This window comes from Drosophila navojoa, chromosome 4 (assembly GCF_054131105.1).
Source record: "Drosophila navojoa isolate 15081-1374.11 chromosome 4, UAZ_NAV_1.0, whole genome shotgun sequence".
Classification (NCBI taxonomy): domain Eukaryota; kingdom Metazoa; phylum Arthropoda; class Insecta; order Diptera; family Drosophilidae; genus Drosophila; species Drosophila navojoa.
The window spans coordinates 2,551,161-2,570,625 of NC_142892.1; the positions used below are offsets into that span (position 1 = coordinate 2,551,161).

General features: G+C 45.2%; 4 protein-coding genes across 8 annotated transcripts in view; 3 read left to right on the forward strand and 1 right to left on the reverse strand.

Moving 5' to 3' along the window:
* LOC115562318 (uncharacterized) overlaps positions 1-8,064 on the forward strand; it is a 67,721-nt gene extending 59,657 nt beyond the window's left edge. The window contains exons 1-4 of one of the 2 annotated variants that reach the window (XM_089258817.1): positions 2,981-3,475; positions 4,315-4,403; positions 4,922-5,462; positions 5,540-8,064. In XM_089258817.1, coding sequence (XP_089114943.1) covers positions 3,032-3,475; positions 4,315-4,403; positions 4,922-5,462; positions 5,540-6,145 — 1,680 coding nt within the window. In that variant the 5' untranslated portion in view covers positions 2,981-3,031 and the 3' untranslated portion in view covers positions 6,146-8,064. Of the gene's footprint in view, positions 1-2,980; positions 3,476-4,314; positions 4,404-4,921; positions 5,463-5,539 lie in introns of those variants that run through there. The other variant, XM_030383603.2, reaches the window with a different exon arrangement.
* A 776-nt stretch (positions 8,065-8,840) lies between these two features.
* Positions 8,841-9,865, forward strand: LOC108651588 (cytochrome b5). The gene has a single exon (XM_018101395.3). It carries the CDS (start codon positions 9,318-9,320, stop codon positions 9,675-9,677), a length of 360 nt encoding a protein of 119 aa, XP_017956884.1. The 5' UTR covers positions 8,841-9,317; the 3' UTR covers positions 9,678-9,865.
* Positions 9,705-14,027, reverse strand: elg1 (enhanced level of genomic instability 1). 4 transcript variants are annotated; one of them, XM_089258815.1, is made up of 4 exons: positions 13,859-14,027; positions 12,848-13,555; positions 10,220-12,787; positions 9,705-10,131 (listed from the first exon to the last, which is right to left on the reverse strand). In XM_089258815.1, exons 2-4 carry the CDS (start codon positions 13,387-13,389, stop codon positions 9,885-9,887), a joined length of 3,357 nt encoding a protein of 1,118 aa, XP_089114941.1. In that variant the 5' UTR covers positions 13,390-13,555; positions 13,859-14,027; the 3' UTR covers positions 9,705-9,884. The 4 variants fall into 4 exon arrangements, with proteins under 4 accessions (XP_089114941.1, XP_089114940.1, XP_089114939.1 ...); XM_089258814.1 differs by having other exon boundaries at positions 13,789-14,027; XM_089258813.1 differs by having other exon boundaries at positions 12,848-13,652; positions 13,789-14,027.
* Positions 14,028-14,216: 189 nt separating this feature from the next.
* Positions 14,217-19,425, forward strand: Dis3l2 (Dis3 like 3'-5' exoribonuclease 2). Its single transcript, XM_030383604.2, has 4 exons — positions 14,217-16,029; positions 16,096-17,506; positions 17,650-17,769; positions 18,084-19,425. The coding sequence occupies exons 1-4, from the start codon at positions 14,493-14,495 to the stop codon at positions 18,706-18,708; spliced, it is 3,693 nt and encodes a 1,230-aa protein (XP_030239464.2). The 5' UTR covers positions 14,217-14,492; the 3' UTR covers positions 18,709-19,425.
* Positions 19,426-19,465: the final 40 nt, after the last annotated feature.

Below are 19,465 nucleotides of genomic sequence, written 5' to 3' on the forward strand. Positions count from 1 at the left end.
CGGCGTGGAATCGTGCGTCGTGGTTACATAACAAAAACAGTCGGAAATTTGGTTTTGCCTGCTGCTTTTTGCCTTTTACATTACTTTCCATATACCCTGGAGAGAGCAAAACTGGTATAAAGGGTAGACTAGTTGGACCCAGGCAAGGCTGGATGAATATAAGTAAAGAGACCAAAGTGAATGCAGGGCATCTGGCTGTCGTAGACTCGTTCAACAACGCTCTCTTTGTACTTGTTAGCCATGTTATGCAATGTGGGCGACAAGAACGTGGAGCGTGCCCCGTGTCTGGCCCATTATTGTGCAAAGTATCTGCCGGATGCAAGGCACGTCTGCAGGGTAGTCGTATACATATACTATATATATATACATACATATATATATATATATATATATTGTGATTCTTTAACTTTGCGGCTTTAATTTTTTATCATTGGCCAAATTCGTTTTGTCATTTACGTTATGAGAGCAAATTGATTTGATTTACATTTTATATCAAATCGAAAAGTAAGACTACGCCAAATTGAAAGCCTTGCCAGATTTAACTTAAAGACTTTTGTTTTTTAGACTTTACATATGGCTAAACCTTGACAACAGAGCCGCCCGCACAATCTGTGCTGTAACGCTGCGGCAAAGACAAAAGCAGTGCCGACGGCTAAGCCGCAAAGCAGAGGCAATGCAATTAAGACAAATTGCAGACAAGTGTAGCCGACTAGCTAATACACTGTAAAATGTTAGGAATACTGGCATTTGTACAAACCAAAAACTGTGAAATCAGTTAGTTGTGGCTTTAAACTGTAAATGCAATTGGCCTGTGAATGGACTCTTAAACTGTGAAATCGATTGCAGGTGGCTCTTAAACTGTAAACTGTTGTCTACCTCATGCCAGACCGAGTGACTCTCTCTGCTTGAGGCATAGCCATTCGAGCTACATACAAATGTATGTACGTACCTGAAGCTTTCTAATTAGCGAGTGCTCAGTGTATATACTCTTCTCTTTTTGCACATTTTTATACAGAGCAGAAACAAAGACGAAGACTTTTTGACAAATTGTTGCTCGCTGCGCTGACAACTCGAAACATGTTTCATTATTTATTGCAAGCCCACATACATAGTGCAAACAGCATGGGAAAGCACTTACACACACACACACGCACACATAGGTATGTGCATATGCCCTATTGTGAATTTTGCTTTGTTTCAGCAGCGCCTTCATCACAATTTCTGCCTATCTGCTAAGCATCTCACACACACACACACACACACACATACGTTATGTGGTAGGTATGTGTGCATGCGTGACTTGGCATTTAGAACAGAGCCAGACCAAAAGAGAGAGAGAGAGAGAGGGAGAGATAGAGCTGGAAAGCGTTGCGTGGGCGTCATAAGTGGCGCTGCTGGCGGCGCTGCCAACGCAATAAGAAGCACAACAATTGCCGCTAATAACCCAAGGCGTCGACGCCACGTTTTAATCGAATTTTATTTCGCCGCCGTTAGCCAATGAATAATTCAATTTGATTATTAAATATGTGCGTCTCAGACAGACGATTTCATTATTACCGTTATATGTTGCACGCGCACACGCATATAAAAATAATTAGCTTTTAAAACACTTTTCACCAATTTACCCTAAAGCATTGTTTTCGGCAGCCATTATTCTCTTTTACCGTTTGATCGTTTCAGCTAAAGAACTAGTGGAGTTAAATAATGGAACCAGCTGTGTTTCGCAATTCCCGCATGTCATTATAGCGCGAAAAAAAATAGTTGTCTGCGGCAACCATTATTAGAATTTTAAATTCGCCCAAAGAACTAGTGGAACTAGCTGTTCCTTACGAACTAGACAATGCGAGACAAAGTGTTCACAAGCCAAATTATGCATAAATACATACATACATACATATCCATACATATGTACATGCCTTCATAGCTGCGTACTCATGTAATAACAATTCATAAATTTGCCCGCATATTTCTGCTTAATTTAAATGGCAACAAAGATTGCGAGTGAAAAATAAAAACGAAATTATTTGCTAGATTTGTCATTTGTCACGCTCACTTGAACACATCAATCGGCAGGTGTGGGCGGGGCCAGGCGGCTGCAGGCCCACAGAATAATGTGGGACATACAGAATTGTGTCAACGCAGCAGCGAAACGTTCAATATATGCACTCTTCATAAATGTGCAAGCACAGACATGCACAGACACACACACACACGCACGAATCCACGCGCATACACATTCGATCGGTACCGTTACGCGAACACATTTCTATTTTATATGAGCGGCGACATTTGATTTGACTTTTTCAAGAGAAATACGTGGGGTATGGCACGTGCCAAATAGATATAAATGCACTAAACATTGCACTGCACACACTATTAGATTAACACATGAAAAAAAATAAACGAATTCTTTAATTAACAAATTTTGTTAATTGTGTAGCAAGCGGCAGCTACTCCGATACATCACTGACTAATTTAGTTCTATTATCGACTATCGGATTTAAAATCCAATAAGATCATTGGCGTTGCCACTTGAGCTGCAAAAGGAAATCTGCACCATTTAAATTTTTCTAGTCTAACGTCTTTGGTGAACGTTTGACTGATTGGCATCCTTTTGGTAATCGATATTTGGCCGTAAGCAGGGTTGCATTTTATCAGTTTGCCTCGCAATTCGCTTCAAATCTAATTTGATTTTAGTTTGTTGTTTATTTTAAAAGTAATAATGTCTGCCCACCATAGTAAAGCTACAGCAACATGTGGCAAAAGCGACACCAGTCGTCGCAAGCAAAAGCCCATTTCTCTGAGCGCCTTTCATGCGCAGCTTGAAAAGGCAAAAATCAGAGCGCTTAAAATCAAAGCCAGCTCTAGTCCAGCAACAGCGCCACCACCAGCTCCAATATCAGTACTTACTGCTCCTCCCGCGCAGGCTGCTGTTCCATCTCCAAATGCAACCGTGAAGTCAAATAAGGAATCGAAACAGTGCTCAACGCAAGTGAAGAGCCTCCCTAATGGATACACTAAGATAGATAAGATGCCAATCGGCAATGGCACAACTAAGTCCAAGGCTGTAACTACTGATAGCCTTCGCGGCGCTCGTCGTGGTCAAGTCTATTGTTCCCAACGCGTCCGCTCCTGTCCACGTCTGCCGACGCCCACACGCGACGTACCCCACGAACTGAAAACTGTGGATCGCATGACATCCTCCGATTTCCGTCACGATTTCGCAGCGCATTTGGAAAATATGCGCACGTGGCAGAAGGATCAAGATCACATGCGTTTCTTCCAGCTGGCCATGCAAGAGAATCGTCATCTGTTTGCCGGAAAGACCATACTCAACCTCACGTGCGGCACAGGCACTTTGGCTTTGATGGCCGCACGGGCGGGTGCGAAAACTGTCTTTGCTGTGGATCATTCCCAAGTGACGGACTATGCGCGGCTCGTCGTACAAGCGAATAAGATGCAGCATATTGTGAAGGTTATGCATGGTAGAGTGGAAGATGTGAAGTTGCCGCAGCGTGTGGACGGCATTGTTTGCAACTGGATGGGGCAGTGTCTGCTGTACGAATCGGAGCTACTGCAGCTAATCGTTGCACGCGATCGTTGGCTTAAGCCTGATGGTTTCATCCTGCCCGATCTGGGTGCACTGTATCTGCTAGCTGGAGCAGAGCAGCTGCTGAAGAACGAGCGTTGCAACTGGTGGCTGGATGTCTACGGCTTCAATATGAATGCCATGCGACGCTATGCGTTGGCCGAACCCCGCTTTGTCCGGACGAAGGGCGAGCATTTGCTCACGTTGGCTCACAAAGTTTTGAGCTTGGACTTGCGTACGGCTGCTCGAGAGGATTTCCAGATCGATCGAGAGTTTCGGTTGAAAGTGCAAAAGGAGGGCTATTGCGAATGTTTTGTGCTCTACTTCGATGTGTCCTTCAGTCGCGCCCATTTGCCACTCAAGCTCAGCTGCAATCCCTGCTTGAAGACGCCTCTCAAATCGCTTTGGCATCAGACTCTGCTCTTTGTGGAGCAGCCGTTCATCATGCGCACAAGCTCTATATATACGGGCCATCTGACCTTTCGACCCTGGCCCAACTTGCAGCGCATGAAAATTGACATTGAGCTAGTTGGGAGCACGGCGGATGGCATGCAACGGAAGCCGCTGGTGCGCAAGAGTTGGCACCTGACGTCGCGCTTTCAGACTGTCGAGGAGGTGGCCCAGTGCCAGGACTTGCTCAACTAAAGTTAGACCATAATTGTCCATTGTATTCTATATTTATCGATTTGCATATTGTTTAATTGGTTTTCTCTCTTCTGTTGCAGATGCTGTCGGTACAGTCGGCCGGCTGCGCGGGAATGGAACGGCTTGGCGTTCCGACCCGCACATCATTGAGCACACCACCCGATGATAGGTAAGCTAAATGATTGACTGATGGCTTGAATGACTGGCTGACCAACTGTTGTAGTAATCACAATTGCCCAGATGCTAGGAAGTTGAAATGTTTAGAGATGCGGGTGAGAATATAAAAGAAAAGGGGTTTTTCATTATTGATTGATTTGACTGTGTGAGGTTTAATGGGATTATATAATAAGCTGACTGATTGATTGAGTGACAGAGCAAGGAAAGAATTGATTGACCAATTGATGATGTATGCATAGCTTTAAGAGATAGACAATGGAAATATATAAAAGACTCTAGCCATAACTTCGCTGGGTGATGACCAAAGATCGATGATTGCTTGACTGACTGACTGATATAGCCATGACTCAAAGACAGCCGTAAGGGCTTATAGCTAATTGAATTGCTTACAGTAATAATAATGAAATAAATTCCCTTAAGAACTGACTGACTGGCATAACTAGGACAGAGACCAATAAAATGAATTTGATATTCAATGAAGCTTATTAATGTTAAACCTTTACTTGATAGGGATCAATTTAGATGTAGAATGCGCGTTGATGCGCTCCAAGCACGTGAGCTGCTGGCCGTGCGTGGCGAGACTGTGATTCGTAGCAACAGCAGCAACATAGGCAACAGCAGCAGCAGCAGCAGCGGCAGCAACAATCAGCAACAGCAACAACTTCACAACAATAAGCAACAACATTCCCACCATCAGCAACAATTGCAACAGCAGAAGCAGCAACATGGCAGCAGCAGCAACAACAACAACAGCGGGCATAGTATTAACAGTTTTGTGGCACGCGGCGGCATTGAAGCGACAACCTTAAAGTATGGCAACACAGGCAGCAGCGGCAGCGGCAGTGGCAGCAGCAGCGGCAGCGGCAGCTATAAAAGCGAACAAAGCAACGCCTCGACATGCAGCTCGCTGAATAGTCACAGCGCCGATCATCATCAACATTACCAATATCAGCTGCAGCAACAGCAGACGCCGCGCTGTCCACATCATGTACCACTGCCGGACAGCGAGTACGGACAGGATCGTCATCTGCAGTTACGCAGCAGCTACCAGGTGAGGCACACGCCCTCAATTCGCCCATCCAGATCTCCAATTCATTGTCTTTTTCTCTCTTTGTTTTTGCTTTTTAGCAATCGGAAATTACGCGCTCGTACACAAAGCCGCCGCCCAACAAAACTGTACGCGATGTGCCTGAACATATATGCGCTGGCAACTCCAGCTACCGCCTGGCGACAGCCGCAGCAACGACTGCGGCAGCGGCTGGTTCGGCGGGAGCAGCAACAGCTGGCCATAGCTGCAGCAGCGCCAGCGGGACAGCGTCGCACGCTTATGCCTTGGCGGCAGCAGCCAGCGCAGCCACCAAATCGAAACCGAATGCCATCACAAAATTCTTCTCACGCATCAGTTCGCCCAAGTCGCCAACGTCGCTGGCGACTACCAGTTCGAGTGGTGCGATTGGTTCGGTGACAGCTAGTGCCACGCCCTTGGCCACTGGCTGCTCCTCATTAGCCTCGTCAGCGTCCATGTCTTCGTCCGCCTCCTCGTTGGCCTCGTCAGCGGGCATGCCCGCCTGTGTCTCGCCCTCCTCATCAGCTTCATCGCTGGCAGCGGCGCCACTGACATCGCTGCCCACACTAAAGAGCACCGCATGCAGCACTGGCGGTGCGACATTTAGTCTGGCACCGGATCAGGCAGCGCAGCAGCAGCAGCAGCAGCAGGATGAGACGACGCAATAATTCCAACCTTTAGCTTTTGATGGAGCCGTAGCTGATTGTTAAGAGGGAGAGAGAAATCTGTCCAAGAACTTCGCGCTGGCACGAAAAGACTGTTTATTAGTCAGAATTTAATTTGTAAACGATGAGAGGAGATACACTCACACCACACACCCACACACATACACATATACATACACATACACATACACCTATGCAGAGGGACAGACACAATTTAGTTTTGTACTCATTTCCATTGTCGCATGATAAAAATATTTATACATAAACAAATTGAGACAATTAATGCATATATATATGTATGTATAGCAACATTACGGTACATATTGTATTTTGTTAGTTTGAATATAACTATATAGTTTTTAACAAACACATCAAAAGAAATTCTAACTAAAACTCTAGCCCCACCCAAAAATCAATCAATCAATCACATATATATATATGCTATATATTATAAATATATATATATGTATATATTGTATTTGTTTGATGGAACACAATTCAAATTTTTAGTTCAATTCGAAATACATAAAATTATTTCAATTTGTATATATTTAAATTTAATAAGATAAAAAAGAAAAACAATTGAAGACAAATTTTAGTAAAAATTGGAATTTTGTTTAAAAAAATTTGGAATTAAATTTGAATATTAAACGTATTATGTGTTCAAGCAACGATTTCTTAAAAAATTATAATATATATATATAATTTTTATATGTGTATATATTGGTTTTCTTGGTCCGTCAGCAAGTGCAGGTGTAAATTTTTTTTCTTCTATTTAGTTTAGCCAAATAGCGCAAATAAAAATTGATAATAAATAAATAGACATACATAAGTTAAAGTTTAAATAATTATAATAATATATATCTAATATATATATAAATAAAAATATATATATGTTTGTACACAGCAATGTAAATTTTAAGCACAAATCTCAACAAAAATTGCAAAAAAAAAAAACACAAAAACAAAAAATTGCAGAAAATATAAAAGACCGTTTGAAAAGCAAAACAAAAAAACAAGCTATAAAATTTTCAATTTTTTTAAATATATAATATTAGGATTTGGCGTCGTTACTTCAAAAAATAAATAAATAAATACAAAATTATATTATTCCAAGATAAATATAATTATAAAAAAAGAGAAATGGAGCTGGAAGCTCGAAGATAAAACTGCTATAAAAAATATCCATAAATTGTATATAGTAGGATATACCTATATATGTATAACTATATATTTTTTTGCCTTTGGTCCTAGACGAACAAAACGTGTGCATGTGTATAGGTCGAGAGCATAGAGGGAGAGAGAGAAAGAGAGAACGAGAGCGAGCGAGTTCGAGTTCTTACGTATTACCCATAAATATATTTCAACTTAACTAGATGCAGTAGCAGCAATTCCAATCAAAGCACTCAAACAACCAGTGGCATTATCTATCTATATATTATGTGTGTATATATAATCTATATACAAATGCAATATATATAAATGATAAATTAGTTTTGATGAAGCCCGATTAACTCGTATATAAATATATATTTATTGAATGGTTTCAATACTTACGATCCATTAAAGCATACAAAAATTTAGATAAAAACCAGCCCATAGATAATTACGATATATATTATATCCATATATATAATACTAACTAAACAGTTAAGCAAAGTCCTACGAGCCATTTAAGTAGCACTCGATGCCATTGACTGATATTTTATATAATGTGTATAAAGATATATAATATTTAGCAGGGTAGAATTCAATTTAATTAACTTAAGCGAATCAAAAGAAAACTCTTTAAAAAGCAAAAAGAAGAAGAAACACAATCCCCCACAAAAAAAAAAGTTGAATTTCGATTGAAAAAAAGTCAAAGAGTAGCCGAAAAAATTCGAAGTTCAACTAAATACTAGCGAAATTTTTAAAATGGGCATTCTAAAACAAATAAAACGATGAAAACCCAAACACGAGGAAGAAGAAAATGCATACATAGCATATAAAAAGTGAAATACATAATACTATATTAAAATTATTACTCATTATTGTTGTTGTCTCATGAATATAACATTGAAATCTAACAAAAAAACAAAAACAAAAGTCGTATCTCAACAGCGGGTGCCACAGTGCAGGGCACTTGGCTGGGAACACTTTGAATTATATTTTTTATAGCAACTGCTAAAGGAAATTTTATATAAATGAGCTAAGCAGTGTTTGCCATAATAAAAAGCAGTTCAAGTTGACTGAAAAGTTATAGTATAAAGCAGTGATGCTATAATTTGAGTGAGCATATGCAGAAGTATATAAATCAGACAGAGAGCAAGCAGGTTTTACCTTAAGTAAACAGAATGAGTGAGTAATCAGGTTCAGCCACGAAACCTTAACATTCAACATAGGGTATTGCTTTAATATAAATAGAAGCCTCCATTCTAGATTATTACATACTCGGAATAGTCAATATCATTTATGATTTCTTGAGTTCAAATTGAAAACAGTCGCTACGCTTTGCAATGCACTGCTTCGAAAAGCAGTTGAACACCGATTAACACTAGTAGAAAAGTGAATGGAGCCCAGCACTGCTTTCGCTATTTAAGCAGTTCCAGCAAAACATCTGCTTCAGCAGTGTCCATTAAACATAAAAAAGCAAGCAGTTGCCCGCTATATTTGAAATTTGCTAGCAAGAGATAAGATAAGAGATAACAGAATCTTAAACTCAAGTGATAATTGCGTTTAATCTATTTATATGAACGGTATTTGAACAGCTTTTAACTCCATCTAATCCGATTGGAATTTTGAACTTACTGCAGAGCCGTGTGACGATCGCATCGCAACTGATAAGCAAATTTATTTCATAGTATTTCCGCTTGCTTTAGCAACTAGTGCCAACTCATTGGGCACTCAATATAGCTTAAGTGTAGCGACACGCAAAATTGGTATTAGACCGTCCGACATGAAAACCTCACGTAGTTCTTATCGATTAAATTTCCCCCTCTTTTACCACTAATAAACACATAAAAATAATTAAAACATTTAGCGCTAGTCATTCGTCTGGCTGTGGTTCGAGGAACAGCAACGTGCCTGTCCCCGACTGCAGACGCACACACACATACACACATACCAGAAAAACCCATTTGGCAATTGGAGAGCGACAACGCTTTTTATCTCCGGCGACAGATAGCGATTCCCAAAGATGTCACAGATCTATCAGAAATCGGAGGTCGCAGAACGCAACGGCAAGAACGGGCAGCCCGTGTGGATCATCTACAAAGGCAACGTCTACGATGTGACATCATTTGTGGAGAGGCATCCAGGCGGCGATGAGCTCATACTCGAGGTGGCGGGCAAGGATGCAACGAAGGCGTTCAACAGTGCCGGACACTCCTCGGATGCAGTGCAGCAGCTCAAAGAGTTCAAAATCGGTGAAGTGGCCATCGATGCACAGCCCAAGCCGCAATCGGGACAAAAATCAGCCGGACTCCAACAGCAGCAGCCGCTGCCGGAGCCAAAGCCGGCGGAAAAGTCCTCGAATAGTTTCCTCTGCTGCTGCTAGGTTTCAGAGCTTCACAGCTGCCATTAGGTATTCGTTTTTGTTTTAATTGTTAACATAGTTCAGGTCGTTTTAGTGTATTATTACTGTAGATAACTAGAGCTCAACCAGTCATTAACTAATATAAGATCAACTCTCTACTTTGCGTAGCGCAAATGTAAATAAACTTTCCATTAAGGTTGCCTTTTCTATCCGTTTCCTTTGCACTAATTATTCGACTAAGGGCGCCTGCTCCTGCAGCACCTGGCAGGCGGCGTCGTACAGCTCCAGGGAGAAGCTGGACAGATTGTGATTGGTGTGATTGCGTAGATAGTGATAGAAGCGACTCGAGCGTCGCTCCAAGCCGGCGCGCTGCTTCTCGCTGCGGCAAATGGAACGCATGGCGGGCTCATAGTCCAGGGAGCGGGCGCAGCTGGAGCGCAACTGGAAGCTGCCCAGCTGATCCGAGAGATTGAAGCTGGAAGGGTGAGGCAGAATGCATTCAATTAGATAATCTCTCTCTCTCTCTCTCTCTCTCTCTCTCTACTCTCATTTTATCTACTCACCGCTGCTCTGGCTTATCGAACAAGTTGTAGGCATAGTTTTTGGCGGCCAGACAAGTGCCGACGGCTCGTTCGACTAGCTCGTGCGCCAGCTGCTCCGAGAGATGCGGCTGCAGTCGATCGTTACGCTCCTCGAGCGTCGCATCCAGCAGCGTTGCCGTCGACAGTTGCTCGTAGAAGGAGGCCAGTGTTTGCAGCGGCTCCTGGGCCTCGCTCTTGTTGAGCCACGCCTTCTTTGGTGAACACGATTTGCGCTTGCCCACGCGCCGCGCCACCGGCGTCGAGGGCGACTGCAGCTGGGTGGAGTGACGCAGCAGCTCGCCGAGATTGAGGCGCAGCAGGCGGAAGTCAACGGGAAAGGGTATCAAGTGCTGCACATTCTGAGCGCTGGTGTAGAACTCGAAGAGACGTTGATGTATCTGGACGCCGGGCAAAGTGGCCAAGCGGGGTGATCTGCTGGGTGAACCGGACGGAGGAGCAGCAAGTGCCACTTGCTCCCGTTTGGCATCGCCTCCGCTCTGTATGAAGAACTGCAGCTCCATCAGAGTCTTGCGCAGATTCTGATTGTTGAACAAATAGAGGGATATCAGCTCATCCAGTTCGATCGGGCAGTTCTCCATGAGCGCCAGCACGGCGAGGAAGCGCGAGATATTCAGGGCGTTCGGTGCCTGGAACTTGATCGTATTCTGCTGCATCAGGCGCTGCAGGTGCGCGCAGTTCGGATCGCTGGCCACGATGATGACGGGACGCTTCGAGCTGGCGGCGAGTGTGTAAATGGCATCCGTGAAGCCAGCATCGATGTTATCGAAAACAATGTCCGCATCCTCGATCAGTATCAGAGACTTTCGCACATCGTCGTCGCCCTGGTTGCGTCTCGCCTTCAGCCCATTCTGCTGCAGCTTCTGGAGCAGCTGCTGCGTGGGCGCGGCGCCCGCTTTCGCCTCCTTGCGTATCTGATGCGACTGCGTCGCCTCCTGCAGCTCCTGTATGAGCTTCTTGCCCGTGCGTCGCATGCCCGCATTTATCTCCAGCACATTAAAGTTCATGTCGTTCGCCAGAGCGAAGACCGCATTCGTCTTCCCGCTCGAGCAGGGCCCGAGCAGCACCATTGTGTTGCAGCTGCCGCTCATCGAGCTGGAGTCGTGATCGTTGGAGCTGTCGTCGAGCGTTTGTGAGTTCCGATTGCTGGCGCTGGCGCCGCTCCAGTTGGCCAGAAAGTCACGCAGCTCCTGCACGGGCGTCAGATTCACGAGGACCTGCTCGAACAGCAGCGGTTTATACTTCTCGGTGAAGAGGAGCTCGCCGTTGGGAGCCAGGGCGGGTGGATGGAAATCCTCCTCCTTGCCCATGTCCTGCTGTTGGACGGAACGTCGCGTGCGTCGTGTCATCACAAAGGATTCACCCATCGGCTGCGTGTCCTGCGCCGCATCAATAGCACTGAAATGCCTATACTTCTCACGCATTTGATTGTAGCACTTGAAGGTGGGAAAACGATCGAAGATGCTCTTCCAGTTCTTGACCATGGCCCGTTTATTGTCCAACTGTGGCAAGGGCGTCCAGCTGCAGGGAGCTCTCTTCCTACTCGCCACAAAATCGGAGGCAGTGCAGCTGGTTATGCTGCCTGGGCGTGTTTTGCGAGCTATCGTTGCAGCGCCCTCTTCCTGCTGCTCCTCCGCTCGCAAAGGCAACCGCTTGCTCGCTTGCTTCACTTCCAGTCGCTCGCTGCCCACATGGGCTATGCTCGGGAACAGCTCGTAGCTGTCCTCGTAGTATTGCTCGTAGCTACGTTGCCGTTGCTGCTCCTGCTTCAGCTTCTCTGGCACGCCGGAGTGCAGAAACTCCTGACGTGCGCGCAACGCCGTGGGATCGGGACTCGGCTTGGGCACCTGCCGCATGAAGAGCGGCGCCAATTTCTTTGGCGTCACAGCCGGATTGCTGTTGTCCAGATCTATGATTTCTATGGAATCATTTTCCTCCACCGCAGGCGATGGCTTAACGGCCTTAGTCGGACTCACCTCCAGGTCGTAGTCGTAGCGTGCCTTGGCCGCACACGAGCGTCTCGGGCGGCCGGAAGGAGTTGTTGTCGCCGAGGTTTCCTCAACATTGACTATGAGATTTGAGCTGGATTTGCTGGCGCGTGGCCGGCGCTTGGGCGTCTCTATTGTCTCCTCGATCAACTTGATTTCCGGTTTTTCTTTTTCTCTTTCCGCAGAGTTCTGTGGCGAGTCCACTTTGGTAAAGTAGCCCAACAGGCTGTCGCGCTTCTTGGTGGGCGATGACAGCTTCGATAGAAACTGCAGCGTTTCGGGATCGGCACTAACGGGCAGAGCTGTCTCCACATCTGCGCTGAGCCGCCGCGTGCGTGGACGTCCGCGCATTCTTTTAGTTGGAGCCGAAGTTGCTTGTGTCTGCGTTTGCGTGCTCTCCTTCTGCACCTCCTGGATGTTGATTGTCTCCTTCGTCTCCTGACCGCTGCTCGTCTGCTTACGCACCCGCGGTAGCTCCCGACTGCCGCTGTTGGATTGCTTTCGTTCGCTCAGCTCGTTGGGTTGAGTCAACATTTTCTTTAACCTGCAATTGATTTGGATGGATCATGGATTGTTTTTTATTAAGATTCTGGGTTCGTCTTACCGCTTGGCCCGCTGCTCCATTTTCTGCTCAATGTAGTCGCCACGTGCCTCGTCCGCCAATCGCCGCTTGGCGCCGCCTTTGCGGTCGTTCCACTCTTGCAGCATTTGCTTGCGTTTGGTATGAGGCGTGACTATGGGCTCCACGGCTTCGGCCAGCTCCTGGCCATTGGCATTGGTGCCCATAGAGCGATTTCGTGCATTCATCATCAGTTCGAATACATTTGTGGTTTTGGCTGGGGTTTTGCTCGCCGGCTCAGCCTTCATGATCGACGATTGCGGCGTTGTGCTCTTGACCGGGCTGCTATTCGATTTACGCTTCGCTTGACTCAAGCCATTCTCCCGCGCCGTTTTCTCTCGCAGCACGTGGCGGCCATTCGGCGTTGTTGTTGTTGTTGTTGCCGCGGCCGCGGGCACTGCGGCAGCATTTGTGGCTTCAACTGCTGTCGCTTGCTCGGCTAGCAGGGCAGCACGTCGTTTTTCTTCGCGCTTTCGCTTGTGTTTCTCACGATGCTTTTGCTTCACGGTATTCAAAACTTCCTCCATGTTTTGTAAGATTAATTTGGATTTGGCGCTGGGCGGTGCTCTCAATATGAAAGGCGATGTGGGCGGCTGTTCCAGTACATTTTTAGTGGGCGTGGTATAATTGGCTGCCTCTTCAGCTGTTGTGGTAGTAGTAGTTGGTGTGGTTGTTGTTGTTGTTGTTTGCTCACTTGTAAGACAATTTACATCAGTCATTGTTGTCTCTTGTCTCTTGATTTACATTCGTACATAGTTTAAGCTCTGTATGTGTGTCAGTGTAGTAGTGTCTATGTGTGTTTGTGTATGTATGTATATATGTTTAATTTGCTAGCAATTCAAGTATACAAAGCCAAACTTATAAAATTTGCAACAAACAACGGAGTAAAGCAAGCTACATACATAAATAAACAATAAATTGTGTACCTTGGATTTGGCCTTTTTTTTCTTACTACTTGCACACGCACACATACAATTGCCAACACACGCACAATACCAAAATGCACACCCTCACGCTAGCACATAACCACTCTGATAATCCTTTTTTCTATCGTGCATTCTTTAACATTCCGAAAAAATGCAGGAAATGAAATTTCTGCGAAAAAATGCAGGAGGTGATTGATACGAGAAAAATGGCGCGAAGGTTTTACAACACTATTGATACATAATTCGGTTGCGATATTATTTATCGATAGATAAAGCATGTGTTTAGTTTTGCGATAGTGCGGCAAAATATCGCAAGTTTTCATTTATATTCCAGCACTAGGTTGATGGGACTGCGCCAATACAGAAATCAAATGACGTCACAAATATAAAGCCAGCATAGTTTTAAGCATCTTTTGTTGTTTTATATTTAAGGGTCATTTGTTAAACTTCATTTAGATCATATTAATGTGTATATGGCTCAACAATTGAAATTAAGTTAGGTAAAATTTGGCTCCCAAGGTCATATACAAATTTGTGACGTTATGCGCAAAGAGAGGAAAACACGCTCTGCGCCTCATTGAATCGAATGTGGGTTTTTGTTGTCATAGCATGTGAAATACGCTGCCAAGATATAAACAAAAAAACAAGTATTTTTTATTTAACAAACCCGTTTTGGTGTGCAGCAACAATAACTGTTTTTAAACATGTCAAAAACGTCGAGCGTAGGGAGCTTAGAAAGTGCTGTAACGGATCCACTGCAACCATCGACATGCAGAATGCAACATCAACAGCAGCAACAACTTGATACCGAATCTGACTATCCGACTGCGATTGAGCTATTACGCCAACGTTCGCAACGTCTGGCCACGCGGCTGCAGCAAACGCAAAAGGAATTTGCAACCAAATTGCCAAATACCTCGGACTATCCCCTGATTGAGCAAAAAGCCAATCAATTTATGCGCAATTATGTCTCACAGTCGCAAACGCAATTGCCGCAGCAGCGCTCAATGCCAACGCTCAATGTCGCCGCTGCAACAGGAACTGCCACGGCGAATCATGTGCAACAACAGCAGCATCAGCAACAGCAACAGCAGCATCAGCAAAATCATTTGACTCATATGCCGTTGCCTATGTCTGGCTATCCCTATCCCATGCCTTCCTACGGTATGCCCATGCATAGTCTTACCGCTGCAGCAGCAACAGCAACAACAACAGCTGCAGCCATGCCGCCAACGCATCAACAACAACAACAGCAGCAGCAGCAGCAGCAACAACAACAGGAGCAAAAGAGGAAGCGCAAATCTCGCCAAGTGCTCAACGGCGAGGTAGATGCTCTAAAGGAGCTTGTGCTAAGACTCGCCTGCCTGAGCCCCGATATCAAGGCGCACGCCCAGCAGTTCATAACCCAAAATGAGGTGCTCGCCCAGCTGGATTGGCTGAATTTTTCAGATGGTCAGCCACTGAACAGAGCAAACAACTATATGACAGCTAATCTCATGCGCCTGTCGGGAGCACCCATCGCGCGTCGCATCGATGGTGGCATGGACATGCATCGTCAACAACAGATGCAACACCAGTTGCAACTGCAACAGCAGCAGCAGCGATCAACTGCCCGATTGCCTGCAAATCAAGTACATCCTATGAATCAAATGCGTTTCGGTGAGGTGCTGCGCTCACGACGTGACTCAGATCTATCTACCACGAGCAGCAGCAGCACAGCTGCAACACCTCAGCAGCAGCAGTATCAGCAGCAACAACAACAGTCGGATAATTCTGGCGCTCAATCGCCGCGCAAGCGCAATCGCAACCGCAAGAAGCGCACTGATAAGAATACGCCTCGATCTCTGCAGACCGAACTGGAAGCTATGCGATCGTACATCAATAAGATCGTGCAACAGTATGTGGGCAGCGAGCAGCAGTTGCCGCAGGAGCTGGTCTTCAAGGGTGACTATGGTGACTTGGAGACGCATGCTCGACGCCTGGTGGCAGCTGGCTATGGTCGCATCGTCGAGGAGGAGATCCGTGTGAATCGGAAGAATAATCGCCAGGCATTCATCACCATGTCGACGGATCGCGAGACACTTGAGCGTGATGGCATCGTCCTATTGCCCGTGGCCAGGCGGTATGCCTTCGAGGGAGATACAGTGCGTGCCTTTGTCCTGAATGTGGGCGCCGCAGTGAGCAAGACAACGGATGCGTCATCGGGCGCCATTATAGGTGGCAAGGGATCGCTATCATTGGGTAAATATATAGCATTCGGAAAGCAGCTAACGTTCTCTCACTCACGCTCTCCCTCTCCCTTCGCAGCTGAGGACGAAGAGTTATCGGATGAGACCGAATCGCAGGACTCGGACGATGACAGTGTGACAGTCATTGCCTCGGATAATTGTCCCAAAGCCTTTGTCATTGCCATTGTTAAGCAAACGGAGTTACGTCAGATCGTCGGCAACATTTCCTTCACCAATCCCACCAAGCTCTGCGACGACGAGCTCTTTTACAAATTCCGACCCTTTGATTTACGCATGCCCATGGTCTATATACCACAGGCCAGCTGTGCTGCTCATTTGGGTGGCAAGCAGATAGACGAGGTGTGCGGCTTGCTCTACCTGGCGCACATACTGGAGACGGACTCGAATGGCCATTGCATTGCGGAGCTGGTGCAGCCGCTGGGACGTGTTGGTGATCTGGATAGCGAACTGAAGGCCATTCTCTTCCATAACAGTTTGCGAGACATTGTGCCGTATGAGGAGCGCTTCAATAAGATGTACGCCGACGCAGCGCCTGCCGTAACAGCTGATGATCTAGTAAATCGCCGTGATATGCGCAAGAGTTGCGTCTTCACCATTGACCCGTTGACTGCCAGGGATTTGGATGATGCCCTCTCCATAGAGAAGATCAGCGAGAATGAATTTGAGGTTGGTGTGCACATCTCCGACGTCTCCCATTATCTGCAAGAGAACAGTGAGCTAGACAACATTGTCAAGGAACGCTCCACTTCGATCTACTTAGCTAACGAGGTGATTCACATGCTGCCAAAGACGCTGTGCTTCCGTTGCTCTCTGTTGCCAGGGGAGGATAAATACTCGTTCTCTGTGTTCTGGCGCATGGATGGCCAGGGCAAGCAGCTGGGCAAGCCAGCCTTTACGCGATCCATCATTAACTCATGTTCACAGTTTGCGTACGAGCATGCCCAGAAGATAATCGATTATCCTAGTGAACCCTTCACCGAGGACGATTTTCCCAACATCCTCAACGGCTTTACCGTCAACGATATAGTCCAGAGAGTTACCTGGCTGCATGGCATTGCCTCCAATATGCGTACCAAACGCTTCGACAATGGCGCCCTCACCATCAACAATGCCAAGGTGCGGTTTACTCTGGATCCTCTGGAAGGCGAACCCATTGGCTTCGAGATAGAGCAACAGAGGGAAGCGAATCACATGATCGAGGAGTTCATGCTGCTGGCCAATCAGGCGGTGGCCAAATTCATCCACGATGCGTTTCCCAAAATTGCGGTGCTGCGCAATCATCCTCCTCCTCTGACCAAGTCCCTGAGATCGCTGCGTGAGAAGCTTCAAGCCCACGGCTTAGATCTGGACTACAGCTCCTCGAAGGCATTGCAGGCGAGCATGCAAAAAATCTGCCAGGAGGCTGCCGATCCGGTGGCTATGTCGGCGTGTCTAAGCCAGCTGTTAATGAAGCCCATGGCGCGTGCCACGTAAGTTGACCGATAGCAGAATTTTATACCCTGTAAAGTTTTGAAAGCATTTGTAGAGCATGAGAGGCAATATAAATTTGATCGCATAAATCTATAGGTATATTATTACAGGATATTAATCATGTTTCTTTTTTTTTTCACAGCTATATATGCAGCGATGGCAAAACGGAACCGTCCGATCTATGGCATTACGCCCTCTCCATACCCATCTACACCCACTTTACGAGTCCAATTCGACGCTATCCGGATGTTATGGTGCATCGGTAAGTACCTTTCTGGTTTTTATTTTCTCATAGAGGGATGTTTAATGTTTGAATTGCCATATTACATTATATTCGAAATTTGCTAGTTTTGACACTCTGAACATAATTCACCTTACAATAGCAAAAGCTCACCTTTTAAACTGCTAAAATAATGTCAAATTATTTTTGCATTTCACTGACTCAACAACTTAAAAAACTATTTTCAGTGTTGACAGTTATAATGAGAATCGCTAATATCGGCTATCATTTAAATGTCTATCGATATTTGTGAACCACATTCCTATTTTTAAATACTCCTTTTCGTGATTTTGCAGCCTGCTTGCCGCCGGTTTGAATTACTGTACCGCACCGGAACGCACTCCAGAAGAACTGCATCATTTGACAAAGATTGCAAATGACCGCAAATATAATGCCAAGCAAGCGGGCGATGATTCTAGCAATTTGTTCTTCAAGCGGTACGTGAGCAACCGACAGGTGGTTTATATGCGTGCCGTGGTCATGGAGATCTTTCAGCATATGATGAATGTGGTTACTCTCGAATCGGGCCATGTCATTAGTATTAACTACAAAATGCAGCGAGTGCTCATTGATACGCATAATGCACCAAACTTTATTCTGGTTGCTGAGAGGAATCTGAAGCAGCCGCCATATAAACTGCAATTTCTCTCTGTGGTACCCATTCGACTGATTATATGGGACGGCAAGTTAACGGGATTTCTACTCACTCACGATCAACGTCAAAAGGGACCCAACATGGAGCATCCATCCTCTCGCAAAGACAAAAAACAGCAGCAACAACAACAGCCAGCCAGGAATAACAACAAATTGATTAAAAATGTCCACATTAGAAATGTTCAACAACAAGCTCAGGAGCAGCAGCGCCTGCGTCGACAGCAACAGCAACAGCGAATGCTCGCCTTGCAGAAGAACAGTTCGTAGATACTTATACCAGCAAAGGACGACCGATTGGAAGACAGCGGGCAAGAAACAAAAAAAAAAAAAAAAGGATTGCACACGTGCAGCTTTTTCTATTTACTTTTTAAGTCATAGCTTTTTGAACTTCAATTCCAAAACACAGCGGCTCGAACATAAACTACTCGAAACTTGTGAATTATCGATTATTAACCTAATTGCAACTCTAATGAAGATGTGCAACTTCAAAGAAATGCAAAAAAAAAGTTTTTTTGGTCTAAACATATTGAAATTTTGAAAACATATTTCCAACTCAGTCAAAATTTTCAGTTGTTAAAAAGAGAACCCATTACAAAAAAAATAACAAGAAAACTTCCCGCTCTTGAACCGAACCCAGGACCCAGGCTGTTAACCCAACACATTTTGGTATACGGATCCCAGTGTAATTGGCCAGTTGTTTATTTGTTGCACACTGTTGCGTGTTATTTGAAACACGAGAGGCTCGATGGTATGAGTAAATATATGGAGACATCTTGCGGAAACTAAGTCTAGTTATGCTCGCAAATAAATAGTTCAAATTTATTTTAATCAGTTAACAGCTAACCCAGGCCGTTTCCCAAAAATATACTTAGTTTGTATGTAATTATAAAGAGAGCAACAACAAATTTATTCAAAATTACCACTGTAACGAATTTGTTTCATAAAATTTTTTATATTATAGAAATAAAATTAAAATATCTTGAAGCGATGAATCGATACTTAGTCGAAACACATGCGCACACGA